Source organism: Parambassis ranga, chromosome 9 (genome assembly GCF_900634625.1).
Source record: "Parambassis ranga chromosome 9, fParRan2.1, whole genome shotgun sequence".
In the NCBI taxonomy this organism is placed as follows: Eukaryota; Metazoa; Chordata; class Actinopteri; family Ambassidae; genus Parambassis; species Parambassis ranga.
This window is the reverse complement of record NC_041030.1, coordinates 20,731,844-20,759,352: the sequence shown is the minus strand read 5'-3', so window position 1 is coordinate 20,759,352 and position 27,509 is coordinate 20,731,844. Positions and strand designations below refer to the sequence as shown.

Here is a 27,509-nt window from a genome sequence, read left to right as displayed (position 1 = left end):
AAAGATGACGAAACGAACTGGCAACGCGACAGAGACAGAGACTAAATACACAAGGAGCAGGGGAGACAATGAGACACAGGTGGCACACATTAGGGCAGAAAAGGCCATCACACAAGGAGGGAAAACACAAGACAATACACCAAGAGGGCAGGACTATCAGAATAAAACAGGAAGCACGAGACAAGGCAAGACAACACTAGAAACAGGGACTAAACAAAACCATTGACAGTAAAAACTATGGACAGAGCTTCCGTGACGTCACCCGTTTGTTTCTGAAGAGCCGTTTTGAGGCTCGGTGGGAGGTTCCGGGACGTGATGACCGCCGCCATGTTGACAGCGTCACGTCCGCCAAAACTCTCAAATATGGACAAAGAGGGGGAGCACGAGCGGGGTTTAGGGGGGCGGGCGATCGTGGGAGCAGGAAACTCACGCTGTGATACGTCAACTGTCTGTCACTCAAGCGGCAACGCCCATAATTATGCGTAATTTTAAGTCCGAATACAATTGAAACGAGTGGGTTGTAAAAAAATTCACCCCCCCTACAATTGACACTAGAAGAGAACCTATCATCTGAGACCAGAGTGGTTTTTTGTACCAGGCCGTAAACATGTTAATTTCTGCTGTGAAGTCGGCCATTTTAACATGGGAGTCTATGGGAAATTACTCGCTTTTGGAGCCAACCCCCAGCTGTTGCAGCGTGAATTACAAGTTTTGACACTTCCGCATGGGCTTCAAGTCTGAGCCCCGAAGGTTGCCGCTTGAACAAAACCCAAAACAAGGGAACAAACCCAGGATCATAACATACATTTGACTTTTATAATTCGAGGCCTTTTTATACTTTAAAAAGACATGTTTGAGTCTTGAGACAACATAACCCACATGAAAGTGCTCCCAGTCTTCTAATTAAACTTCTAGAAAAGTTTTTCTTAAAAAAAAATGCAAATGGAGCATCACACGTCAGGCCCTCCACCATAGAAGTTCATATTCTTTTTTAAAGTTGCCTCTATAATTATAATATTAATGTGCCTTTCACCCTCGCCTCACAGCTGGAAACACAGCACAAGCACATATTTTATTGACGGCTGATCCTCACTGGTGCTGTTTTGCCAGTAACTAATTGGCCGTAGAGTAAGAACCAATCAAATCAGTGAACAGATCAACATCTTGTCCCGCTCTCTGGCACTGTATATTATATGACAAGACCTAATTAGCAAGCAGGAGCATGTGAACTGCAGAGTCACAGTGGGTCTGATTTTCTCTGGGCTACTGATTTCTCACTGAGCGTATGCACCTCATTGCACAATGTGTCAGCGTTCTTGCAAAGGGTAGAGGAGAAGTTGGGGAAAAAAAACCTTCCAGCAGCGTATAATGACATGCTGAATTGTGCTCAGAGCACCGTTTTACTTTATTGACTTCTCGAGTTGCCGCAGGACAACAACAGTGCAGATGTGGAGGTCCAGCAGGTGGCTATGGTGCGTGAAGGACCACACCCGGAAGACGGACGCTTCGGGCAGGAAGACAGATGAACATGGCTGATACTGAACATCCAGCAGAGTAGCTGCACAGTGAGCTCCTCCTCTAGGGAGAGCTAAAATCACACCATATGTTATCACCCACACAAAACCCTTCCTCCACTTCCTTACACATTTTTTACGTTTTTACGAGTTTATTTTTATGATTTTTGTGTTGATTTGTGTGAAAACACACACTTTTTTATGAAGGCGAGAATGTAGTGTTACACTGCAGTGCTTCCTACTTTGTTGAAGGAAGTTATTTTATTCTGAAGGGGCTTCTTTCTATAGGCTATTACTGATCACATGGTTCAGGTCACAGTTCAGAGCGGCCACGTTTACACATACACGGGTATCTGTAAAAAAACAAATATTTCCTTCCCTCTGTTTTCCAAAATAACATTGTGCACACATCATAGTTTTCCAAAATATATTAGTTTACATGAACCCGCATAAATATGCTCCCAAGAGCTGTCATGACTATGCCAAGCCTGTGGGTGGCAGTGCAGGAAGAAGGAGAAAGCCGAGCAAGCCAATCAGAAGCCTCATCGACGCAGTCTGGCTCTCTGTGTCAGAAGTTGTTCCAAAATTGCTGAACCTGGAGACCTAACATGTCTCTGCTCCTCTACATCAGGGGCGGGCAATTATTTTATTTTTGTGAGGGCCACATAGACTTCCATAAGAAAAGCAAAGGGCCATATGTTTTTTGTAAATAATAATATAAATCGGAGACCACTGGCACAGTATCTACCTTTATAAATATGCTCCTGTTACATTTTCATCATTGTAAGACTCTTTTGCTGTAGCAAATCCCAGAGTTCTGAAATTCGGGCAAGATCTGTGCTTTTTAAGAGCAGATGACGATGAAATATGTCGGCTGCAGCACCGCGGTAACATCTGAATGTGCCGTGGAATTTCTGTGTGCTTTACCGTACATTTCAGCATAGTTGCGCAGCATTTTTTTAAAGTGTACACAGCTGTGTCTCTCCAGAGAGTAGATGGGATTACGCAGTACAGCAGCATGGAAGACACAAGGAGTTACAAAAAAGGTCGCACGAACTGACACACAGACTGCCGCAAACTGTTTTTCGCCGTTTTTGTCAGTTCACGTTGAAACGCGAACACAGGGTTTTTTCCAAAAGTTTTTAGAAGGAATCGTTTTCAGAGTTTAAAACTCTGTTTATGTGTAAATGAAAGGCACAAACAAAAGGAAAAGGGTTAGTTTTTACAGATACTTGTGTGTGTGTGTGTAAACAGGGTCTCATTCCCTTGCCTCCACTGATGTTGAGCCTTGGAGAAGCTTTGTTTCTAAGTCCATTGTACATGTGTCATTTGTACAGATGAGAATTTGCATTCAGTGAAAGTTTATTGCTTTTTCACTAAAATTTGTGGGTTGATGCTACATTTCTGTTTTGTCTTTGTCAATAGCGTAACTATTGAGTCTCACATAGAGGACAGAACAGGATGAACAGAGTAATTAAAAAGCTTTTTAAACTGTGGGTTTAACAGAAGAACTGTAATTAAAAAATATAAACCTGGGTTTTGTTGTTTCTATTTGATGCTATTCAGCAACATTTAAACATAAGAATGCGTGTTTTTCCTTATTTTCTGAGACAAGCTCTAAGAAAAAAGGGATTATTATAAGTTGTGTATGTCTGCGAGTGTTTACATGTCAGTACGTGTGTCCCTTTCCACCTCATTCCAGCTGCAGACAAGCTGCTATCAGGCTGCAAACTCTCATAATATCTGGTCTGTAGCTGACGATGGTTAGAGCTGTAATATCCGAGAAGGAGATTTTGCAGGACACAACTTTTCATTGGAGGCCTTTACTGTGACTGAGGAGCGGTGTAATAACTTCCACCCGACACTTTCATGAAAGATGTGAAGCAAATATGAAACTGTTATCGATCTCTGACAGCCTGAGAGGGAAAACTGATGGGACCGGGAGGAGCAATTTCATCCCTGTGTGTCTTTTCATGTGCACAACAAAGGTGGAAACAGGTCCACCATCAGCAGGCGCAATCTTTATTCAAGAAGACTGCTGTCCAAAAATAGAAACCTTCAAGGCACTCTGACACCAGCACAGGTCAAATCAGTGCAGCAGAAAATCCAAATGTAAGAAAAAGAAAAAGATGCAGACGTGATGTGAAATACTCACTTTTTAAACATGGTGAGAGATCTTGAAGTGCTAATTTGAGAGAAATCGTGAGCACAGAACTGAATAAAGTGTGCATTTAACTAAATTGGGTAGTCTGAGTGCAGCCGAATGTACTGGGCAGCCATGCATGTTATGAGACAGAATGAGATCCAGACCATCAGACGAAAACAGACACCATTTAAAGAGCAGAGAGAAAACACAGAGGACAGTCACCACCTTTCTGAGAAGACAAATCGCCCCAAAAATGGAAGGCTACACTGGCTAATGGGTGCACAAAGGGTGTGACAATGAGACAAGACACTTAATGTTGATCTCTGTGGCTGAAGCAGATTGGGGGCCAAATGTGATGCCCGAGCACTACTGATGGACCTGATGCAGTCACTGCGTAGGGGTTCCCTGATAATGAGCTGTTCTTGATCAAACTGCTGACCGTGGTGTCACCGTGTGAGGACACACACACACACAGAGAACATACATGCAAGCTCATTAAATGCTCCAGTCAGATGTGATTCTCCAGAGAACAGTGAACATAACTGGAGGAGAGGCTTTGAGAAATCAAGGATAACCGAAGACAACAGAGGGTCTTATTAGAAAAGACAAGGGAGACAGAACGTGGTGGACAACACGAAAGGAGGTGACAGAAAAAAGGAAATGTGAGGATGAATGGAGATGAAAGAAGACAAGAAAGGAGGACAGGATGAAAGGGAGAGGACGAAAGAAAGACGAAAATAAGAGAAGACAGAACATGAGAGCGAAAGAAAAGATGACAGCACAATGGAAAAAAAAGAGGAGAGAAGAGGAAGTGGTGTCTCTGCAGTGTGAGACCAGAGGACAGAGGACAGAGCACAGAGAGTTATAGAACCAGAGCTGCACAGACGTCCAGATGGAGACTGTCAATCACAGTAATCAGTGGTCAGAGGCCAGAGCGAGCGCTGCCTCCAGATGAAGCCAGCAGGGACCTCTACTGGAAATCACCATCAATAACCTCATAATATCATCACTGCCAGAGAGGCTGGAGAGAGCTGGGAGTCATTACAGCAGGTCAGCTATGGTTATCTACACTGCTGTGTTGGACATTTTAAGGTTTTATTCAACACAGAGATAAAGTCATGACATATAATGTCATGTTTATGATATGCTAAGCTAATCTCAGGATATGTTAGTTATTTGATTACATTATTTCTAAGTTTTGACTCATTAGAACTAGAAGTGTGACTGTTTTCATCTTAATCTATGTGAAAATAATGCTGGACAAGGAAGTCATCTTGAATCAGGAAATACTAAATACACTAACAGGATGTTCTAAAGTGATAAGTAACAAAATCAAACTAAACTCTAGTTAATCAGCTCAAAAATAAAGAACTTTTAGTAAATTCTGAACAGAATCCACTGTTGAATGAGTATTTATGCAAGAGAGCCAAAGAAAAGATGAAAAATCAATGTAGACATGTTTGAATTCTTTTTAAAATTATGTCACAATTAAAAGCACTGATCGAAGGGAATGATCGAAGGAGTGAGAGCTCTTACTGTTAATAACAGATCTTTGAACACACAACAGCTGAATGCTGCGTGCTGTCAGAGAGGACTGTGCTGCCGGACTGAGACCAGACTCTGGATGTGGATGAAGATCGAAGGTGTCATTCTACGCTGTGTTTTTATCATGTCCCTCATTATCATGATGCTGGTGCGCTGACTCGTCAGTTAGCTAACTAACTAGTCTGCTAACATAAGTCCATCCATCGATGACGGGCTGATTAACATTAAACTAAAGTAAGAATACTTTCCCTTCTGTCAGCTAGTTTTATGAGTTAAAATACAAAGTAAAAATGGGGAATGTCTGTTTTTTACAGCCTTTTATTATCATCCATCAACCAGCCTCCCTCTTCACGTAATGCCCACAGCCTGCCCCATGACACAGACTGGACTAGTTGTCCATAAAAGTTTCTGGCTATGCTAAGATGTTTGTTCTTTGTCACTATAGTGATGCGACTTCCACCACTGCTAAAGAGGAAAACATCATTACTACACGCACATGTAGGACTACATGACTGATGGCTCCTTCTGTGACAGTCACTCATTTTTTTACTCAGCTGCTTTAACAAGACATAAAAAACTCAATATGGTACAATTATGTACCATCAAAACGTCATCATTTTTATACAATGCCACCCACAGTCGGGCCAGCAAGTGCACCAAAGTCAATCCTGTTGTTAAAATGAGAACAAAAGAGAACTGCCGAGGAAAATTGTCAACAGAGTTGTGTAATCATGCTTCTGAAGAGGCGCTAGAAGAAGTTTCTTTTTGGTCTTTCTGTGATCCTCTCCAGACTTTAAGTGGCTTTTTAAAACTGTGGCTATCACCCTGATGGCATCAATGATGGCATAGATCTGTTCACACCAGGCGCTTTTTGTCAAACTCCAAGTTATTAGTGGTCCACATGCATGTTGCCTATCAGAATGTTGTATGCGCTTCACAATCATCAACTCATCCAGGTGCTTTGATCACCTGCTGGCTTGTTGCTGAGGAACAGCGGCGGCTTCCTGCGTGACGCCGCTCTCGACAGAAAGCGTTAAAACAGTGAGGCTGGAGTGTTACGCCTGCTCCTCCATCTGCATTAAAGGTCTCATTTAAGGGACGCTCCAGCGTGCAGCAAGGAAATAGAGGCACATATGGCCAATTTCTTCCAACGCCGGTGAGGCTTCTCTGTGGCATCTGTGACAATTTGATGACTGCAATTCTAATCTGCCTGCTGAGACACATGAACGTCTGAATCGACTGTCAAATGCCAATGAAGAGTATCTAAATGACCCTGCTGAGGCACTACCAAACTGAAAAGTAGATAATCCCTGCTGGGGATCTGAAGGCACTCGCCTCTGTTTCTGAACGGCAGCAGCGTGGACGTGGACAGACTCGTCGTCCCAGCTGCTGCACGACAACTACAAATTTTCTGGTTGAGTCAATGCAACAGCGTACCACAGCAGAGGACTGGGAGGAAGCAGGCTGTTGTTAAGGCTGATGACTCATTTACCCAGATCGTGATGAGTTACCAGCAACATGTGATTGTTAGCGCAGATTAGAGGGTGCACTGACCTCACTTATTGTTTTTGGCCCTGAGAAACAGAACTAAGTGCTTACTAATCCTGACTCAGCTCTCACGCAAAAGAGCTAAAGAAAAACTTAGAAAAGGCTCTTTACACTATAAATATGGATTTATTGATTGGTCTGGCAACAAAAGCATTAATCATTTTAATTTTGTTTCTAACATCTGGGAACTGGAGAAGCTGTGGGCATGGCAGGTAACATGCAATCTAAACAAGCTGCTAGAAAGGAGGCTGGTGTGCATGAGAAATAACTGATAAAACCAACACTTGCTGTATGCAGTGAGAAGGAATATTTAATGTTGGAGAGCACACTGCAGCAAAGGTTTGGACTAATACCTCTCCCTCTGTAGGACGTGTTGTAGTCTTTCTTTGCTGACCGCCTCATTGTCCATTGTCCATTGTCCATGTATTATGTGTCCCATCATGACACTCTGGAAGCTTAAAGGTCGGGTAGGAGATTTCATTCTGATGCACTTTTTGTTAAATTAGTGTAACTTCTCTTTACAATCCGATAGCAGCCAATTAGTTCGGCAGTTTCTCATTAAAACGAAGAATATGAATCATCTGTGGAAGCTATAAAATGCTAAAAACATCAGCCAATCCTCCGGGTGGACCCTGCGCGGAGTATTGGCTGGTTGTCACTCTCTTCCTGCTCTGCGCGCACCAGAGAGGTACGTGCATGATGGCCGAAGTCACAGACCGCAGCTCGTCTTCAGGTAATGCGCGTCCATGTGATTGGGAGGCGTGGCTTCAGGGTGAGCTCCGAGAGAAAGGGGCGTGTGTTTACTTTGGAAATCTGGCTGACTCTAACTGTGTTTTCAAAATCTCCTACCCTACCTTTAAAACAAAACCCAGCTGAGCTGTGAGTCCACCAGCTGCCAGGGAGGACCTCCTGTACAGACTGATTTCCACACAGGTGGAGCTGGTGAACTGCCTTTTGTAACAGCTGAAACCTTACCAATGTCCAAAAACTGCAGTTCCTTCAATGTCCACTTGAGGCTGACTACATAAAGCCCCATGTTAAACTGTCCAGTTTTACAGCTGATATCAACATGTTGTGTGCTTCTCCACCTTTGTCTTGGCTAACACAGTGCATGAACAGGTACATGCACACGACCAAAGGAGGGCAGATAGTTCTGAATGTAACTGACTTACATTACTTAGGTGACTTACGATATTCATCAGCGTGAGGAGGTAATTCTGCACGTGCTCCTTGCCGTGAAATCGAACCACCGAGTCGTCCACCCCCAGCAGGATTTCAATGTTGTAGTCGTCCTCCCCGGCGCCCCGGCGGCGGCGGCGGCGCTGGACAGTCTCATTGACCTGTCGCGTAACTGTGTCAAGTGTTCCTGGAACATCGAGCTCAGATTCTGCAAAACAGAGGAGGCGTGTCTTAACTTCAAAGCAGCATTACACAACACAACACAACACAGAAGGCTGCTGCAGGTCTGTGCTGCTTCTTCATGTTGTAGGAATGTCTTAAATAGCTGAGGTCACAGTGTGGGTCATTATCTCATTCTGTATAGATCGGTTTTTATTGAAGTGCTCAGCCAGTCGTCTGTGGAGATTCTAGGGTTCTCCAGGTCATGATGTATTCAAGAAGTAAAAAACAGAAGTCTGAGGGTTGTATTGATCCAGAACTTACTGAAGTTGTTTTCATTCATTCATTCAGTGACTGACAGCTCATTGCCAACCTAAATTGACCAGTGATTGGTGGACTAACACAATTTTCAGTGTTCTTCAGGGTGGTGGTAGACCCCTGCATGTTAGTTGTGGGACCACAAGAGGTCAGGAAAGTAATCATAGTGAAAAACACAAATGATATGATATCAAACGAATGTTTTTTTATACTTGTGCTGCTGTATCTGACTATGAACGATCAATTAAAATAGTTTTAAGTGAATGAATCTTAAAGTCTGCTGTTTATCCATTATTTTCTGACAAAATATTTCAAGAACGAATGAAACGTCAAACGTCAGACTAACGGTTCATTAGAGTGGCTGCTGTCTTGGAAACCTTCGCCCGTTCTTCGTAAATAATAAAAACTATCAACATTTGTGCCAAAGCCTTTATGTAACACTTTACATCTCTGTATTTCACACTTGCCCATTCACAGCTGGATGGTTATGAAGCCTCTGACTGCAGACTTCAGATAAACTCCTTGATGTTAAAGCTGAAAATCTTTGAGAACGGGAGGATAAAGAGGTCTGTAGGAAAAGCTGCTGAACTTCTATCAGGTCATTCCAACCTCGGATCACTTCTATCCAACAATGGGAGTAATAGCCAGTAATAGAGCCATAAGACAAACAATTTATAGCTTCTTTGAGTCATTTTTTTTTACAATTCAGAGATTATCCTCTGTGGTTATGTAACGGGAAAATCAGATTTGATTTCAAAGCAAGTTTCTGTCCTCACTTGATATGAAATGAAGTAAATTATCTGACCCCTCTACTCTTCCTCCATGCTACGAATCAGACCATGAAATTGCTAATACTTCGCTTCCCGATGAGAAATAACCGTAATACTGCTTAGCTGCACACTTTGAAGGCTAAGGCCATCCCTGTCAAAGCTCCCAGGGGGCGACACTGATAAAATCCTTTGTTTGGCCCTCTCCGTAGTCCTGATGAGAGCTGAACGACATGATTGAGTGGCCACAGATATCCCTTACTCTACACTTTGCTGCTTTACAGTTGGAAGTGTGGGAGATTGAATTCTAATGACTGAAAAAAAAATCTCTTCGGGGGGGTATCAGCAGCCCAGTTGGTAATAAAAGCAGCTTAGAGGAGAGCTGCAGGTTCAAACTCTGGCAGTGATGTGGATGAATCACCCGACTGTCTCTGACTGTTTTACTGAGCTGCAGTTGCTGGTCAACAGTAAGGCTGTGATTACGCCTGCAGATTGTTTTGTTTTGACCGCAGAACTGTACTTTTTTTTTTTTGTTGGTTTGGTTTATTTTGTTCTTACTTAGACGGAAAGGGTTCAGCCCCTCCGTTCACTGTTTACAACAAAGTTGCACAAACAATCTCAGGCATGGGATTGTGTGTTTTTTTTTTTTAAGGCCACATCCATCAGCACCTCCAGAAGAAGCGCTCAGGTTACTATCCAGCAAACAATGGATTCAAACTTTTGTTTTCACTTTTCACAATTTACATTTGTTTTGTACCAAAATTCAAACTTTCACAACAGCAGATGTGTCTTTTATCAATGTTTTTAAATGAATAAGCTGCAAAAAAAAAATGGATTAGACTCAGTGTGTTACTTATCGTTCCAATATGTTCTATACAACTAGTGAATTTCCCACCAGGCACTTGGGGCAGGCCACGGAGGGCCACAGCTACATATATGAACACTGGCTGATTCCATCAGGTTATAGTGTGACAGTGCTGTTGTTTTCAAGGTAAGAATCGGCAGCATTCTTTTTATAAGACAGGTCTCCAAACACAATTATTTGGCAGTAGTTACAGATCCTCACAAAGTCCTTTCAAGCTGTGTCAGGAGGAAGAGGAGGAGGAGGAGGAGGAGGAGAAGAATGTGCAAACTGTCATCTTCAAGTGTCTCCACAGATATTTTTCATGCCGTAAGTCTAAAGATTTACAAAATCCACTGTGTGAAAATGTGTGCTTGTGTTATGTATGAGTCCCTGGGCTGCTCTCCATTAGTATAAGACCAGCTCATCTTCAGTCTGACCCTGAACGTGAATATAATCTGAGAGTCATTTTCCATTTGGCAATGAATTTACCTCTGCCGGCAAGACAGCGTGGGCCTTGAACTAAAAATTGGGTTCATGCAGGTTCATGTAGCCCATTTACAAACAAACCAGAGTTGGTAAACAAAGGTCGCATGGACTCACCGGCGGCTTGTGTATAGAAGGCGTTTTGGTGTGCGCCGTGTTAGAGAATTTGGCAGTGGGGTGAGTCAAAACAAATCTCATTTCAGTGGCTGTGAGTTTAGCTAAACCTGATGTCAGCGAAATAAGCCTCTCAGCTCTTCAAGCTCACATGACGAACGTGATGAACATCAACATTTATTTATAACCATTCAAAACCCATATCTAGCGGCACTGTCCCACACAGCAGAGCTCTGTGAAGAAGCGTGCAGGTCTCACAAGGTCAAATGAAGTGAATATGAACTCTGTTGTAAAGCATGCAGAACATATTTAGTGTGAAACACTCCACTCAGAGCCACCTCTGTATGGATGAAGCAGCTGCTCTTTGAATTTCCCCTGAATAAATGATTGAAGTAAAACTTGAGCAGTTTTATATTGGATCCACACTGGGTGAAGATACAGCACTGGCAAATACTTGGAGATCTCGAGCCATAAATAAAAGCGCAGGCCATTTTTTATATTTCCAGGGATGCTTAGGGCCGCAGACAGGGCCAGTGATTGAGTGGAGAGGGAGCTAAAATAAATAGGGAGAAATGGCTGCCACCTCAGCTGTGGCCCGGCTCCTACAGTGTTGGGATTGTGGAGCGCATTCCTCCTCTCCGCTGCTCCAGTCATGACACAGGCATTCTTGTGCAGCAGGCCAGCTCCATCCCCCCCTCCCTCTCCTGAGTAAACAGGCTTTCTGAGGTCCCTACTTCAAACGCACAGGACTTCCCCTCAGCAGCGCTCCTTAAGACCGCTAGTGTGCTTCAGTCAGTGGCGAGACTCCGCCTCCGCCCCACCCCGGCCCACATCCCCGTCCCGTGGGAGCCACACCATGCAGCAGCAGCAGCAGTAGCGGCGGCGGCGGCGGTGGCAGCCCAGGAGACGGGGCCCCTGGCCAGCGCCTGCCCACACGTGGCACTGTGCGGCAAGGTGGCAACGAGGCCAGCCAGAGCCGCCACAGGCTAAAAATGGCACAGAGGAAGGCGACAGGCAACTCTCCATCAGCTTAGAGTGGAAATCTACTGTGACAGCATTAATATCCACATTGCACCAACGCTCACACTCTGCAAATCCCATAGGTAAGATATGGTATATTGCTATAGTGTGATACTGTGGGACCTGAGTGTCATTAATATGCAGAGCATCTCACGGTAAAAAACATGCAAGGTCTTCATTTATGGGAAAGTGCCCAATAAGTATCCAGGGTATTATGGTAACAAAGAGCAGTATCTTGCATTAAAATATGGGTGGTAATCCTTTTATCCTTTTCTGGAGTGAAGTGGGGCTGCAGGATTGGCCTACATACTGTACTCTCTGTATGCAGTGATACAGAAACGTTCATCATGATTGAGGACCGGAATATGCATGAAATCTACCGTGTGAGCAGACAGCGATGTGGCAAAACTAGTAAGAGGTAAAAAAAAAAAAAAAAGTGGGACGGAGAGGGAATAACTGAGATTGACATTAAAGTGTGGCCTAATGGGCTGTGAAGAACTCACCTGAGAGCCCCTCGACTACAGCTGTTCTCATAAAGGTCAGTAAATAAAAAAGGCTCATCTCATCAAAGCATGTCTCATGTGAGACAAACCCCTGACAGACCACGTCAAGTGGGTCAGAGCGCAGAAAACAAACCATGACGAACATCCGATCCAGTGCGGACAAGAATGTTAAGGGAAGAAGAACAGAGGACATCTTGGATTGCAGTGATTCCAATAAACATGCAGAGGAACTGTACCAGGAATCATTTTTAAACTTCAGGTGGGTGTAGAATCGTGTCCACACGGTCTCAACACATTGTTGTCCAGCTGTAGCCACACTTCATTTCCAAACTGTAGGATTTGCATTAGACGATAAATGCCAGCAATGTATTAAACAGCCAGCGAGTGTAGTTTCTCACATGACAAAACCAGAGAACCATCTTGCATGATTATTTTTGCTTGAATTATCTCTGTGTAAATAGAAGCCAAACCAACGAGTTCACAAACTCATCCAGTGATTCAGACCAGGGCAAGCCAGGCTGAGACAGCAGGCTCTGTCAGGGCAATAATAGATGTCATGAGGCTGTGACAGCTGCAAAACCAGAAGATGTTTTCATGTTTATATCCAACCAAACAGAGAGTGAATGTAAACAGCACCTGACGAGGCTCAAGCTGAGCACGCCTCCACCACCCAGCTGCCTCCTGCTACACACATTGTGTCAGCCGTTAAATGATACTCAAGGGTTAAAACACCTTTTCAACTTACACAAAGAACATACTTCACGTTCACAGAAGCACATTCAAACACCAAAGTGCACCCATTTGGGGTAACTTCAATGAAATGACTCGCCCAAGGACACATCAGCATGCAGCAAAGGAAGCTTCGCCACTTGAGCCACAGCCATCAATGACAGACAAAAGAGAACAATCAGCACCATAAACTAGACTCTATGTTGCTTTCGACTGTTTACCATTGGTAATGTGTGTTTATGTTGAACATGACACAAAAAAACAGGTGTATGTTATGCCGCACCAATACTAAGTGTAAAAAAACATGTATTTATTTGGCATGGGATGAAGCGTTCGGTGCAGGTGTCACGGTTCAGGGCGTGTGTTTTGTTGCAGGGAGCCATTTTTTTCCCACTGCCACATCGACAAGTGTTACCAACAAGCCACTCTCTCGCTAAATCTGGAGACTTTCCAAATACTTGTCAAAAGCAACTATAGTGACAAATCTAGCGACTTCCATTGGTGACTGACGTGAAAGCACAGCAGGTCCCATCATGGGACAAAGAAAATATTGTATTAGTACTAGTACCGTTAGCTTAGCTTAGCATAGTCAATGGAGTTCTGTCTATCCAACTAGCATGTCATGAGCAACAGTGAGCAAAACAATGCATGCTCCCAATCCGATAGTGGGAGTGTGCTCCCCTGTATGTGTGTGTATGTGCACATGTCTGTCTGTGTGTGTGTGTGTGTTTGTGTGTGTGTGTGCGCATCGGGCCGCTTTGGCAGACAGAAATGACATGCTGCCATGCAAATTAGATAAATAACATCAGGCTTTAGTTTGACCTCAGAACCCTGATACAAACCGAACCATGGATTTTGTGAACTGATCCTCCCCTCGTATTTATTATTGATTAAGGAGAAGAGCTGTGTGTAGCCCAAGGTCTGATACACACCGGGTCCACTAACAGATAAGACAGTAAAACATTGTTATGCAGATAGAGCAGAACAGGTTAATCCATCAATGGCCAACAGCTGTTTGCAGTGCAGATCATGCATTTGTTCTGTCTGCAGTGCACATTAAGCACCTTTCTTTGTGTCTGATGTGTGTCCTCTATTACACTATAACAAGAAAGAAATGTGTGACCAATGGCATTAATGGCACGAATCTTTCTGGGTTGACGTCTCATTTCACGGCAGCAATGAGAAGTCATTGTTATTCTGTTGTTACATAATGTCTTCCTGTTTGGAGCTGGATGCAGGATTCGTTGAGGCATGGGCCATTGGCGGTGCCCTACTTAAACACCACAACCCCGTAAAACAGCAGCTGTCCCTGTTAGCATTATCATTGTGTGAATGATGTGGTTTCAGAAGCTGCACTTGATTTAGGTTTGGCAATTTACTTCTTGTCATGTAAGGGATTTTTGACTCCCTAGGGCACATAAAACGTAACATAATTAAACAGGGTTTTATGACTGAGGAAATGTTGTTTTAGCCTTTTTTTTTTGCTTGAGTTGAAAATGAGCAATGACAGCAGCAACAACAGCAGCCTAATTACCAGCACAGCACCACAACAGGAGCAAAGATGCTGGCCAAAGCAGTTCACATGGTGGAGACACCACGCAGGTCTGTGGATGTTTTAAAAAGGTGCATGTGTGTCTGTGTGCATTCTCTGCAGCCCACCCGAAGCTCTTGGATCACTATTACCGGGCTTGTGGGGAGTTTAAGGCATTAAGTTGAAGCCAGCACTCCTGCTCCCACTGGGCCTTATATTAAAGACCCAGTAATGGCTTCTAGCCTCTGGCCACTTCTCCACACAAAAAAAACCCCTGAGACTTTCACAGTGAGAGTAAAGGACCCTTTATAATAGAAATGTTCCAGGCAGAGGTTTGTCAGAGATGCTGACACACACAGGGGCGATTATTGATTTGATACATACTGTAAATGGGAGATTTAGCATCTACATTTAGATATTTTCATAAAATGAGAAAAAAGAAAACTGGACTGAAAGTATGAATTTATCCTATAATCAATGCAAACTACACGAGCAGAGGGCCCACTGCTCACCCACAGTTCACACTAGCCGTCTTAGCCGCTAACAGTTAAGCCCGTTAGCTGGCAGATTGCGAAGTCACACACATTAATGAAACACAGCTGGGAGGAATCCCAGCGGGACCGATGGATGCTGAGTGACACAACAACGGGATTATGTGATTGGGGATTTGTTGTTTGAACTGTGGATGGCAAAACATGCCAACCACCATTTAAACCATTAAAAAAAAAGACTGATCTGCCGACATCAAACGACACCTCAGCTGGCCAAAAGTCTTCCCCACATGTGGTCCTCACAAGAGTGTGTTGGCTAAACATACAAAAGGGGGCAAAGAAGCAAGGACACAGCACGTCAGCACGGGCATTTTATCAAGGTGAAAGTCAGTCGCAGATGTTTTTATTAAGTCATTTGCAGTTGTGGTTTGTTTAAGTTTACAACATGTCTTTACATCTTCTCCCAACAACAAATAAATCGAGATGCATTGATTATTAAAGGTTTAAAGGTTTGCGTCAGTAAAATTCAATATTTTTATCGAGTGGATTCTGCATTTATTTGCACGTATAACAAACCAAATATGATGATATTTTTGGACATTTTTATATGGATGTATACTGTTGTATGTGTGCCTGGGGCGTATTGATTTTACATGGCTGGGCTGTTGGGACACAGAATATTATCTACTAACTTGTCAATTATAAATAAAACGTTTGCAAATTTGAAAAATGTGCCATGCTGCTGTACGCTACACAGTGAGTACCACAAACCTCATTAATCACCTGAAGCGACGGCACGGTGTGACCGTGGAGGCCTCCGCCAGTCTTCCTGCTAAGAGCAGTGAGCAGTGTATCATAAGCATTTTCCACGCTCCGCTGACTAACAGCCCCACTTGTGCAAAGACAGTCAATGATGCTATGGCCTTCTTTATTTGTAATTTGTAATGTGATTCTGGCTGGGGCTGGTGCATCGTATCTTTGAATCTGGCATCACACAAAGCTCTGAGACTGGACAGGGCTTCAATCACAAGCTAGTCCATGCCGTTTTCACGAGATGGAATAGTCCTCTTGACATGTTGGATCATTTCTGGGAGCAGCAGCTTGCTGTGTTGAGTTAAAGAGAGGAGAAGTCATGGTCAGTCTGACAGAGGATGACCCAGCTGATGTCTCCCCTAAAAGTAGCAACCACACTTCTCAGTGTGTAGAAAAACCCCACCATCTCAACGAGTGCCAAACTGCAGATGCATTTCCAGCCTGATGAGAGTGATCTGCTGGTAAATCTTCAGGAGCGATTCAGACAGGACTTTGATGGACGCTATACATACCTCCACACACCTCAGCACTTGATCCACGTTTCAAAGACCTGGCTTTTTCTAGATGAACGTGGGCAACATGTCTGACATTATATATGCACTGGAACAAACAGACCATGGAGGTATCTCAGTGCATGGCAATGGAAACAGCTGGGAATAATCATGGGCCATGCAGTTTCAGCGTTTCTGGCTTTCTGTGAGGGAAAATGAACCATTTTGTTATGAAGTTAACAGCAAACATGTCTTGCAGCTCGGTCTGCTAATGTACATTGTTGACATGATGTTAAAGACCTTTCAGTTGACCTTGCCTTGACATTTTGTGTTGTCCCTCAGCAGCGCCTGTGATTTGAAAAGGGCAGCGATTACGTCGAGTTGAGAGTTCAAACACTGTTTGGTCGATACTCAGTGCCAGAGGAGATGTGCTTCCATGTCCAAGGCAACGCTTCAGTAACGTCAGTGATCAATACATTTCACATTAATCTGATGATGGAATAACTGCTGCATATTCAAATCAATAACAATGGTCACAATGAGTGATCAATGCAACCATACTGAAAAGCTGTCTGAGAATGTTTAATCTGATTAAAGCATCTAAAGGTACGAATCTTTTATCTCCCACAGAAGTTCAGCTCTGTCCTTATCACTGCAGTCTGCACTCAGGCAGACAGATCTTGTGCACTTGATGGACCTGTTTGAAATAATAACTGGACTAGAGAAGGCTCATCCCGAGGCAGTTATTAATGTTGTGGGAGACTTCAACTGGACTAACATGAGGAAAGGATTTGCCCCACTACCACCAACATGAACTTCCCCACCCGGAAGCCCTGGATTAATGGTAATGTTCATGCCTAACTCTGTGCACAGGCATCTGCCTTTAATTCTGGGGTCAGGTGGTCATAAAGAGGCCAAAAATGACCTTTGCAGAGCCATCAAAGACGCTAAGAGGAAGTCCAACTGCTCCAGCTCCGGCCCCAGACATATGTGGCGAGGGCTTCACTCAAAGTGAGAAACAATAGCAACACCTATATTGATGCCTCCTTTGCCAAACAACCTGAACTCCTTCTATGCCTGGTTTGAGGCCAATAACCCCACACCTGCTGTGAGGCTGCCTAAGAACCCTAATGGACACACCCTGACCCTGACAACGGCTGACGTGAGGAGAACCCTTAAAAGTTAACCCTTAAAAACCCAGTGAGGTCTTCTAGACCAGATGGAATTCCAGGGAGAGTCCTCAAAGCTTGTGCTGACCAGCTGGCAGCGGTCCTCACATGCATCTTCAACCTCTCCCTGCAGTACGCCACAGTCCTCACATGCTACAAGGTGACCCCAATTATCCCCATTCCCAAGAAATCCCCCACTACATGCCTGATTGACTAACCTCCACCATCATGAAGTGCTTTGAACGCCTATTTAGGACACACATCTGCACCTCTCTTCCTGACTCCCTGGGACTCCATCCAATTAGCTTATAAGCCAAACAGGTCTGACGATGCCATCGCCCTGACACTGCACACTGCCCTCTCCCACCTGGAGCAGAAGGACACCTGTGAGAATGCTGTTTGGTGACTACAGCTCAGCAGAAGAGGTCACGCCACCATTGTCATCTGGGAATCAGAAGTGGAGAAGGTTGCTTCTAAACCACGAGTACACATTTGCACATTTCTCACTCTCACTGATTTGCACATGTGTATATATATTTTGTATTCTTTTGGTGCAATATTTTGATAATTTATTTATTTAGGCCTTTTGTTTTGTTTCTCTGTTTTTCTTCAGATTACTCGGAGTTGCCTGCCTGCCTTGTTTTGAGCATTTCATTGCTCAGATGACCCAGCTGTCAACACTAAACCTCTTTGAATCTTTGAAATCTCATTAATCTGATGGTAGCTGACATCTGTGCACCAACTGGGAGTGCTTTGGTGAATTCCCTTTAATTTAGAACCTGCTGTATGAGAATCCATATAATGTTTTTTTGGGGGCTTGTTTATGTAAATGCACAATACAATATGGAGTTCAGCTTTAAGGAGCAGCAGGGAGGAGAAGCTACACACACTAATCATACAAAGCTAATTCAAAGTTTAGCTGCATGTACTTTTTCCACTTTTCTCCATCATTTAGCTTAAAATAGTCTAAATATCTGGCAGACGCATTAGGAGAAGAAATGACGGTATCAAACACGACCCAAAAGGCTCATGCAGGGAGTGTATTGTCCCTATAACGACTCACTTTACTTGAACTTGCTCTCAAACACCTCACACGCTAAAAAAAACAGATAGCAATTCAGTCTGGAAATTGTGTGTGAAGTACCAGCATTGAAATGAAAGGATTTTTTATTGTTTTATTCAATAGAGACTGAGGAGTGTTTTCTCTTTTGTTCTTCAACATCTTACATTTTACTGGATGTGAAAACTGACGGAGCATTCATTCTCCATTTCATTATGAGTCACTGTAAATTCTTAAAACTTCATGGACACGTTAAATAAAAGATGAGCTTTATAGACATTTAACAAGGACAGAGCCTCTTCCAGTCCTCATGCTAAGCTACACTGGGTTCACACTGGGGGAAATCAATCCGGCTAGAGGGGGATTCGGGTCGTATCTGGATATATGCGAATAATTTTTTCCTGAGTCTGAACAACACGAATCTGGTTAACATCTGGCTCAGGTCTGAACATGAATGCAGATAGTGAATCCCGCTAGCAACGTGATACTTCCGGGTTCACAGGGACAGTGTCCGGGTCGCGTACAAAAGCCGTATGTAAACAACCGTTGAACTACGACAGCTTTGCCCCGAGTTTATTTTCCAAAGGGCTACAAAAGAATAAACTGCTTTTTGAACCAAAAAAAACAAAACAAAAGAATGAGCGACACAAAAGAAAATGCACAACGGACACAACGGACTCTGTATATTATGAGGCGCCACCTAGCGGTTTGGAGGACAATAAAGAAGCCGGGTTAGGCTGGATTGAGCGTGAACACGTGTGTGTGATAGCCAGATTCAAAAATAGTATAATAAAAAAAATAATAATAATATAAAATCACAAACCAATAAGTTGATCTGTTCCTTATACTTGAACTAGTTTACAGTTTACATATATAAATAGTCCAAGTGTCTCTCTGTTGCCAGCTTGCTTATCTGTTGTTGAGTGTGTAGTGTGTTTGTGTGCAACTTAAGAGAGGCAGAGCGAGGGAGGCTTGGAGCAGACAACGGTGGGCCTTGTTGGGGTCGCTCAGTTACAACATGCAGCAAAACTTAGGCTTCATTCATGGCAGGGTGAGAACTGCCTTTCTGGAAGAAATGCTCACTGTATTTCCTTTCAGGGGGTTCAATATATTTTGGTGACCTGCATCCGTTCCCCCTCCGCCTCTCTTTTCTCTGAAAGAAACAAGCCAAAGTCGTTGCTGAAAGGTCAAGTGACAAACTGTTTCCACTCTTTTTCCTCCCAAAACAACTGATAAAGTCGTGTAATGTAAGAAGCTAAAATGCTCAGACTTTATTTTCATGCCCACAAAGGATGTTTTCTGGGTTTTTTTTTAAATGAACTTTGCCAGAGATTGGGGAAAATTAACAAAATAAAAGCAGATGTTTCTGTCTATTTAAACTTTCTTTTTACAGTGACCATCTAATTAAAAACACAGGCTCACATTCAGCCTGAGAAACACAGCCACTGATAAGCTAAAAGCTTAAGAGAAAATAACAAATAGTGAATGTTGTTTCCTGCATGTACTGTATATATGCGACAGTCACATCATCATGTATCAGCCCCGGTTGTTTTGCTTTCCATTATAATGGGAATGCTGTGCAAATCCCCATCCACTGTGACAGTGCTGTGTTCCCATCTTGACTACAAACAGCCCTGAGCTTACTCTCTTATCTTGTGTTTTACCTCCTGCAGAGCTGCACAGGATGTGGCCGTGCACATCCTTAGCTCGTTAGTGTAGTCATCTGAAGTTTTATGCCTGACAGACAAAACCCAGGGCAAAATACTACATGAAAGTCTGGACATCCCTCTCTGCTGCTGGCAGCACATCGTACAGTGCTGTGATGGAGAGCTTCTCACACTGGAGAAAGTCATTCCAGCTAGAGTAGGATTGAGCCCAGACAGCCTTTAAGCTGGATGCGTTTAGACCTATTTTCAAATCTGGCTAGCACACACTTGTGTCCGCACTCAATCCGGCTTCATCCAGCATGTTTGCTGTCCTCCAAACCACTAGGTGGCGCCTCATAATATACAGAGTCCGTTCACGCTGCGGTAGGACCGCGTGTGTGCATGCGTCATGCGGTTTTTTTGTCCCGTGTCGCTCCCCGTGAACCGGAGGTAGCATGTCGCTAACCGGAAGTAGCATGTCGCTAGCCGGATTTGCTCGCCACATTTGCGTTCACACCTGAGCCACATTTGAGCTCAATCCGGCTAGATCCACCCCCGAGAGGTGGATCTAGCCGGATCAAACTGGATACAGCCAGATTCAAGGTGTTCCCTTTGCATCCTCTCTGCCTTTGTTCTGCCGTTGCTTCTGCTTCGTGAATGTTGACTTTTGCTCACCTCTCTGAATATCTACTCCTGAGAGCACACAGAGGTCAGAGGGTGAACATGTTAGGCAGAAAACAACCTGAAACAGCCAGCAACAACAAAATAAACATAGATTTCTCAACAAACCAGAAACACACTCTGCAACCAGCAACACTTACAGCAACAGCACTTAATCACTGGATGATTCCGGGATGTTTCTTTGATGTGCATGCTGTAATTTCCAGACATCAGTGCAGCGTTATTACAACTGATTTCTCTTACACAATGCAAAAACTTTTTTGTCAGCGATGAAAGTGTTGCAACAGCCTGGAATGCTAGAGTCCATTTGTTTCTCTCAAACAGCTCCTTTTTTTGTTCTTTCTGTGAAGAACGCAGCGGACGTCGTATCACAACAAGAATTTTAAATATTTGGCTTTTTGTTCGCAGACAGACAGGGATGGAAAGAACAAAGGAGACGCTCATGACATATTTCCAGCTGCCATGTGACGTTTGGATGATTCACAGCGAGCGAGAAGAAAATACAAAAAAAAAAAAAAAAAAGTATTGCTCAACTCTTTCAAGGTCTTTTCCAGCAGCGCTTCAGATCCCTGGCTCGGGCAGGAGTCACTAATTATCACCAGGTTTCAAATGGAAAGAACTCATCAGGCGCATTCATACTTCTGAAGACGTGAGGCAATGTGGAAAATATCTTCCACAATCTCCCCTGTTCATCATGCAAACAGGGACGGCCCGGCCGCTTTATTTAGGACTTATTTACTTGGCAGGTGATGCAGAGCGGAGGCAGCGCCTGCTGTTGTATGCATCGTGTGTTACATGTCTGATTACATGCTGTGATGATTTAAGACCTCTGTGGCCTGCGTATTTTAGCTTTGGAGGAATCTCTCTCTCTCTCACACACACACACACACCTGTAGAGAAGAAATAGGACAGGTTCCTCTCACCTCTGACATCGCTAAAATTACTTGTGTTTACAACCCATTAGAGAAACCGTCCCCACAAACGGCACCAAACAAACACTTGATAACCTTTACCGTTTTCAAATTACTAAAGCTAAATTGCTTTCGCTATCATTACACACACCTTTCACATGCACACACTCTAATTCCACGCACACCTCTCACATGTCGGTACTAGAAATCAGATGATGTTTTTTTTCATCCAGCTCAGTGATGTCTGCGGGGTGGAGGAATGTTCAAAGGGATGTGATTTTATGCTTTTAATTGCAGGTACCTGAGTGAAGAACCACAACACAAATCAGCGTGAAATTAAAAAAAAACAAAAAAAACTATTAGCTCCCTCAGACGACACATTTGTTGTTATCACAAGACGTCAGAACAGAAGCTGCTCGTTACATTAAGCTCTGTCAGGCAGCTCCATTTCCAGCATCCTTCTACCAATATAACCACTATCCCTCCTCAGTCTGGCCTCTCTGATGAGCTGTAGCTCTGATGAGCTCCTTCCTGATCCTGTCCATCCTCCTTACTCCTAAAGAGAACCTAATCATCTTCATCTACCTCCAGCTCTGCCAGATCCTCACTGCTACAGTCTCTGAACCAGACAGAAGAACTGTCTGTACATCTTTGATTCTAATACTGTATTAGGATGTAATGTGAAGGTGGTGTCTGGCTCCAACACCTTGAAAACCCTGAGTCCTGACCTGTTCATGCTCACTGTGTTTGGTCCTGCTCAAAGGTTCCTGCACATTGTGCTACTTTCCTGATATTGTTGTGAGTACGCTGTCACTTGACTGAAAGTACCTCTCTCTCCCAGCCAGCACAGCAAGTGACAAAATGTTCAGACTCTCTCTGGCACTGGCTCCTGGCAGACACGAAACTTTTCTCAGAAAACAAAGCAGCGGCTCTGCGTGCTTCTCCTGGAAACAAATGGTCAAAAAGCATCTTTCACTGCCTGCTCTGCTTTGATGTGAGCCTTTGTGGAGCTTTTTTCTTCTAGAAATCAAAAGAATCCTGGAGTTGGAGGGCAGAAGTGACTTTGTTGATCCTCTCACTCCAGACAACCACATCTGCATTCAAAGTGAGTGAGGTTAAAAAAGGGACCAACGGCAGAAAATCAAACCTCCACACACAAAAGCATGAAGTGGGAGCCGAGCGCGCGGCCACCTTCACAGAATCCTTTTCATCCTAGCAGACTTTATGGAATGAACTCACTCACGTTCAGAGGGGTCCTATTTTGCTCTTCACACATACAGAGAGCGGCTTAAGTCGTTCATTTCCTTCTGCCTCACACTCACCATTATTCAGGAGGAGCCTAACTACAGAATATGAAGTAATTACCTGACCCAATCTCAAAATCAATTTCCTGTCAGCAGCAACAGGCGGGTGGCGACGCGCTCCGCATACATTCTCTGACCTGGCTGTGATGACGTGCAGGTCTTCACAGAGAGGAATGGAAAGCTTTTGAATCTAATCAGCACTAAACGGTGCTGAGATTCGCCTCTGCCTCTGCTGCACTTGTGAGCTGTAATAATGATTAGTGCAATAATTACAGCAGTAAGCGGCTTGGCAGCGCTGAAAACCTCGTACTCCGACTTCTCTTGCCAATTACACTGAGCAAGTTTTCAGTTTACTCCTCTCCATCCTAGAGAGATCACATTTTCAGACAAACGCAGGCATAAATGCACATTCTGTGGCATTTTTCGCCACCTTCTCCCCTGAATGTTTTTCACTCCTGCCTGCTCACCCAAGCCCTCCACACTCAGCATAAGACATCTGTGTGACAATTATAAATCACCATTTCCCTTCCTCCTTTACTGGATTGTGAAAGTCATCGATACAAACCTGAGACATGAGGCCTTTTAATTTGTTCTCAATCTATTTTCACTACTGTGTGAAAATAAAACCTAATCTCCCAAGTGCCTCCGAGGGTGAATCCCTCACCTGGGCACTCAGGCCAGATAACGGGAGGAGGATCAGATCTCAGGGGCACACTGAGAATTCAGCCGTTTGCCTCTCTGTGTAATTTTCATTTTCTTCAAACACACACACACACACACACACACACACACACACCTACCTGCCAGCATGGCAGTTATGTTTTTACAATTACAATGCACATTATTTTTTTGAGCCACACACTTATGACTATCCTGACAAGAGTGATTCTTATTTCAGTTCTTTGCAGGCGTCCTGGGTTTCACAACAAAGGCGTAAAGTCTCCTTGTCAAGCTGCAGGAGCGCTTCCACCTGAGCCTGCCTCCTGGAGCATTCAGAGAAACACAGAGCCTGGTTATCACCGTCCTTTTCAAACACACTGTGGGATGTGGAAATTACGTGTGCATCCCAGGGGACCGCAATGTCATCAGAGCAGAAGCCTGGAGACCTGATGTAAACGCGGGACCTGACAGAGATCCATGCCATTACCTGGGTAAAGTCTTTTCATACATGTGTGCACCTCTGAGAATTCTCATCCTCCAGGAAAGAACGCAGGATGAGCTGTGGAGACAGTGTCGCCTTATGATTCCAGACACGTTCCTCTTTTGTTTACACTGGACGTACAGTAGTTTGGCTCTGGATTACTCCCCTGCCCACCGAGAGCATCTCTGCTCTTTTGTCTGCACGTTTCTGGGACTCCTGAACGAGAGCCAGCAGAATCCTCATTCTCATCTAACCCATCAGAGAGCACAGCATCAGGGTGTGTCCTCATCCTGTTCCAAGCGTTCAAGTTCCTTGGACTTCTTGGCGTGACAAGTTTTTAATTTTTAGGTTCAAATTGGAAACCTGGCAGCTGCTTTTGAGTCCAAAAAAAGAGGCAACATTAAAATCAGTTCATGTGTTTCTCAGATAGAAATCTCCTGTTGACGCAGCAGAGCTCTGTAAAGAAACAGTGTCGTGGATGATTATTAGCACCTCTCCGTGTGTAATCCTCCGGCTTCTTGTTTGCTTTCTTTGGCATCTCATATGACAGACATTTGTTTTATAGGCAAACAGAAAGCACTCACGGTTGTTTGACTTGCAGGAGTGTCTGTAGAATCCCATTTCTACCAGCAGCACTGTTAAAACTGAGAAATCAAGCAAAGATGCTGAGATTTATTTATACAGATTCGTGTTCTATAAACAATGGGATGATCCTCTGTTACAGGCGCGGCCGCAGCAGGCTCAGTTCCCACAGTCGAGGGGATCTTATCAATACCTGAGCTCCCCCACCCCCCCTCATCCATCCAGCACCTTTCCCTTTATTAATTAATTGAACGTAAACGCTGTTTAACCCTTGAGGAGCGTGCATGTCTGTGCCTGACCAGCTCTGGGAAGCTTCTGTCCTGTTTCACTCTGATAGAGAGAGGTTTGTTTTCCCACTTAGCCCTGTGTCTGACCTCACTCATGCTCTTGTAGCTGAATGGGAAACAATCAGTGTGCAGGAAGAATGGATGTTGTAACAACAGAAGTATAATACAGTCTGTTTTTTTAATAAATAATGGAGATTTATTTAAAAGCTAGGACCTTAAAATGTGTGTTAAAATGGATATGTGTTCTTCTTTGACAAAGGAGGAGATCACTTGCGAACACTTGAAGGAGCCAGCAGGAGTTGTACCAAACTGGAAATCTCCTTTAATGTTATCACCCCCATTAAATAGTCCTTATTAGCTGCTATCATAACACAACGCACACAGCGTGAGTGTCCACATTTTTATTTGGTGTATAGATAGATTATTAAGAAACAACATGACTAGGTCACTAATGAATCAATAAAAAATTTCATTCTGATGCACGTTTTGTTAAATTAGTGTAACTTCTCTTTACAATCCGATAGCAGCCAATTAGTTCAGCAGTTTCGCAAAAAACATCAGCCAATCCTCCGGGTGGACCCTGCGCGGAGTATTGGCTGGTTGTCACTCTCTTCCTGCTCTGCGTGCACCAGAGAGGTACGTGCATGATGGCCGAAGTCACAGACCGCAGCTCGTCTTCAGGTGATGCGCGTCCATGTGATTGGGAGGCGTGGCTTCGGGGTGAGCTCCGAGAGAAAGGGGCGTGTGTTTACTTTGGAAATCTGGCTGACTCTCACTGAGCTTTCAAAATCTCCTACCCTACCTTTAATAACAAATATTTATTGTAGCCATTCTAGTTACAACTGGGATGCTCATCATGGCAGCTGAAAACAGCGGAGAGCGACAAGACAATTTCAACCGCCATAAAAAGGTTCTGTTCAACTGAAGCACATGTGAAAATCCACCCGCCGCCCCTCCACCTCCTTTGTACGCTTGTACCATCTCCATCTGGACCGCCTGTCATTTCTAGAATAGGAGAAACTCCATGGCATTCGTGAGGGCGAGTTATCACTCAAGCACAGCGGTGAGGGTTTGTCATGAGAATTTTGGTTCCGGTTGGTACTGAACTCTGCTCAGCATTCACTGGCTCCGTAAACAACACGGCTTCACAAGCAGATAAAATCCGACCAAATACACTAGTCGTTGCATTGACTGAGAGGCGTTAAGAAAATACAAAACTGAGGAAACACTGAAAGAAATAAAGCACACGTGTACACACACACTTCCCCAGATCAGGAGGTATGCTGTAATACACAGAACGACGAATCCTGAGTCACACATCGCTTCTTTAAAAATCAACAAATGTGCATTCAGACACACTCCTTAAAGTTTGCTGTTCAAACCTACAAGAAAACAAGTCTTGGAGGAGATGCTCAGAGACTTGCCGTCTCCAACGCAGGACATAACTCAGCTCCACAGTTTCACACCAGCGCTAGTTAAGAACATGGACGGATTACTCATCCTCTGCCATCACCCGTTACGAGCCTGCAAAATCAATCTCACAATCCTCCAGTCACAGGAAACAACAGAGACCGGTTCAAGGTAAGAAATCCAATCAACACCAAAAAAAAAAGATCACACGAATAGAGCCAAGACAAGAATCGAACAACTCTGATGGCTCAGCCGCAGAGTGTAAATAATCTCCTGCAGCACCTTTCAGGCTCCATGTTAACACTTTACTCCACCTGTCCTTTGGCTTTCACTTGTTTGTTGGATTATTTAATGTTATATATCATTTAATGATCAAAAGAAACCTTATAGAGATTATATAAGAATGATAATACTGAGCTTAATATTCAATAATGGCATCGAATACTAACAAAACGGCGCTAAATGTATCCAAAGAATCTGACAAACTGCTGTTTATTGAGCAGTATCCTGAGAAACTGGTGTCTAAAGCAACATCTGCAGCACGATGTCACAGCTGCCGCCTGTTCCCAGTGTCTACAGGTAAACAGCCGTCTGTGGACTGTCCTGCCACCAGGTCACGACTTCTGCAAAGACTTGCTGCTTCAAAGGAAGCATTTCAAAATGAACACAATGCACACCTGTAAATAGCGGCACCGGGTCTCAGCCCCCCATGAAGAACACTGTCCTTACATAACATCTATTAACAGGCACAAAAAAAATAGCTCTGGATAATTTCCGTCTCTTTGAAGCCATTAGACGTGATAACCATGTCACCTGAGTGGCGGCCATGTGCTTACCATGTCGCAGCTGCGAACGCTCTCAGGCGCTGAGTGGAATTGATTTTCTGAATGTCGCAGCAGCACAACACAAAAATCTGGTTAAAGTGGAAATAAATGTTCCCCTGACAGGGATTGAAATTACACTTCCAAAGCCACGTCGCCATTTCTTTCTACAACAGTCCACAACTTGTTTACACCGCAAAGCTCTTTAGAAGAAGCAGAGGCAGCAGAGGGGAGTCCAGCGTTCTCTAAGCAGACGTGTGTGTTCTCTTTTCATGTGTGGCCGCACGCTCTGCTTCGATGCT

The 27,509-nt window shown here is 43.9% G+C and overlaps 1 protein-coding gene across 1 annotated transcript in view; it reads right to left on the bottom strand.

Annotated features, from left to right (window-relative positions):
• Window positions 1–27,509, bottom strand: part of adamts3 (ADAM metallopeptidase with thrombospondin type 1 motif, 3) — a 109,579-nt gene that overhangs the window by 54,308 nt on the left and 27,762 nt on the right. The window contains exon 5 of the mRNA XM_028413576.1: window positions 7,944–8,140. Within this exon, the coding sequence (XP_028269377.1) occupies window positions 7,944–8,140 (197 nt within the window). The remainder of the gene's footprint in view (window positions 1–7,943; window positions 8,141–27,509) is intronic.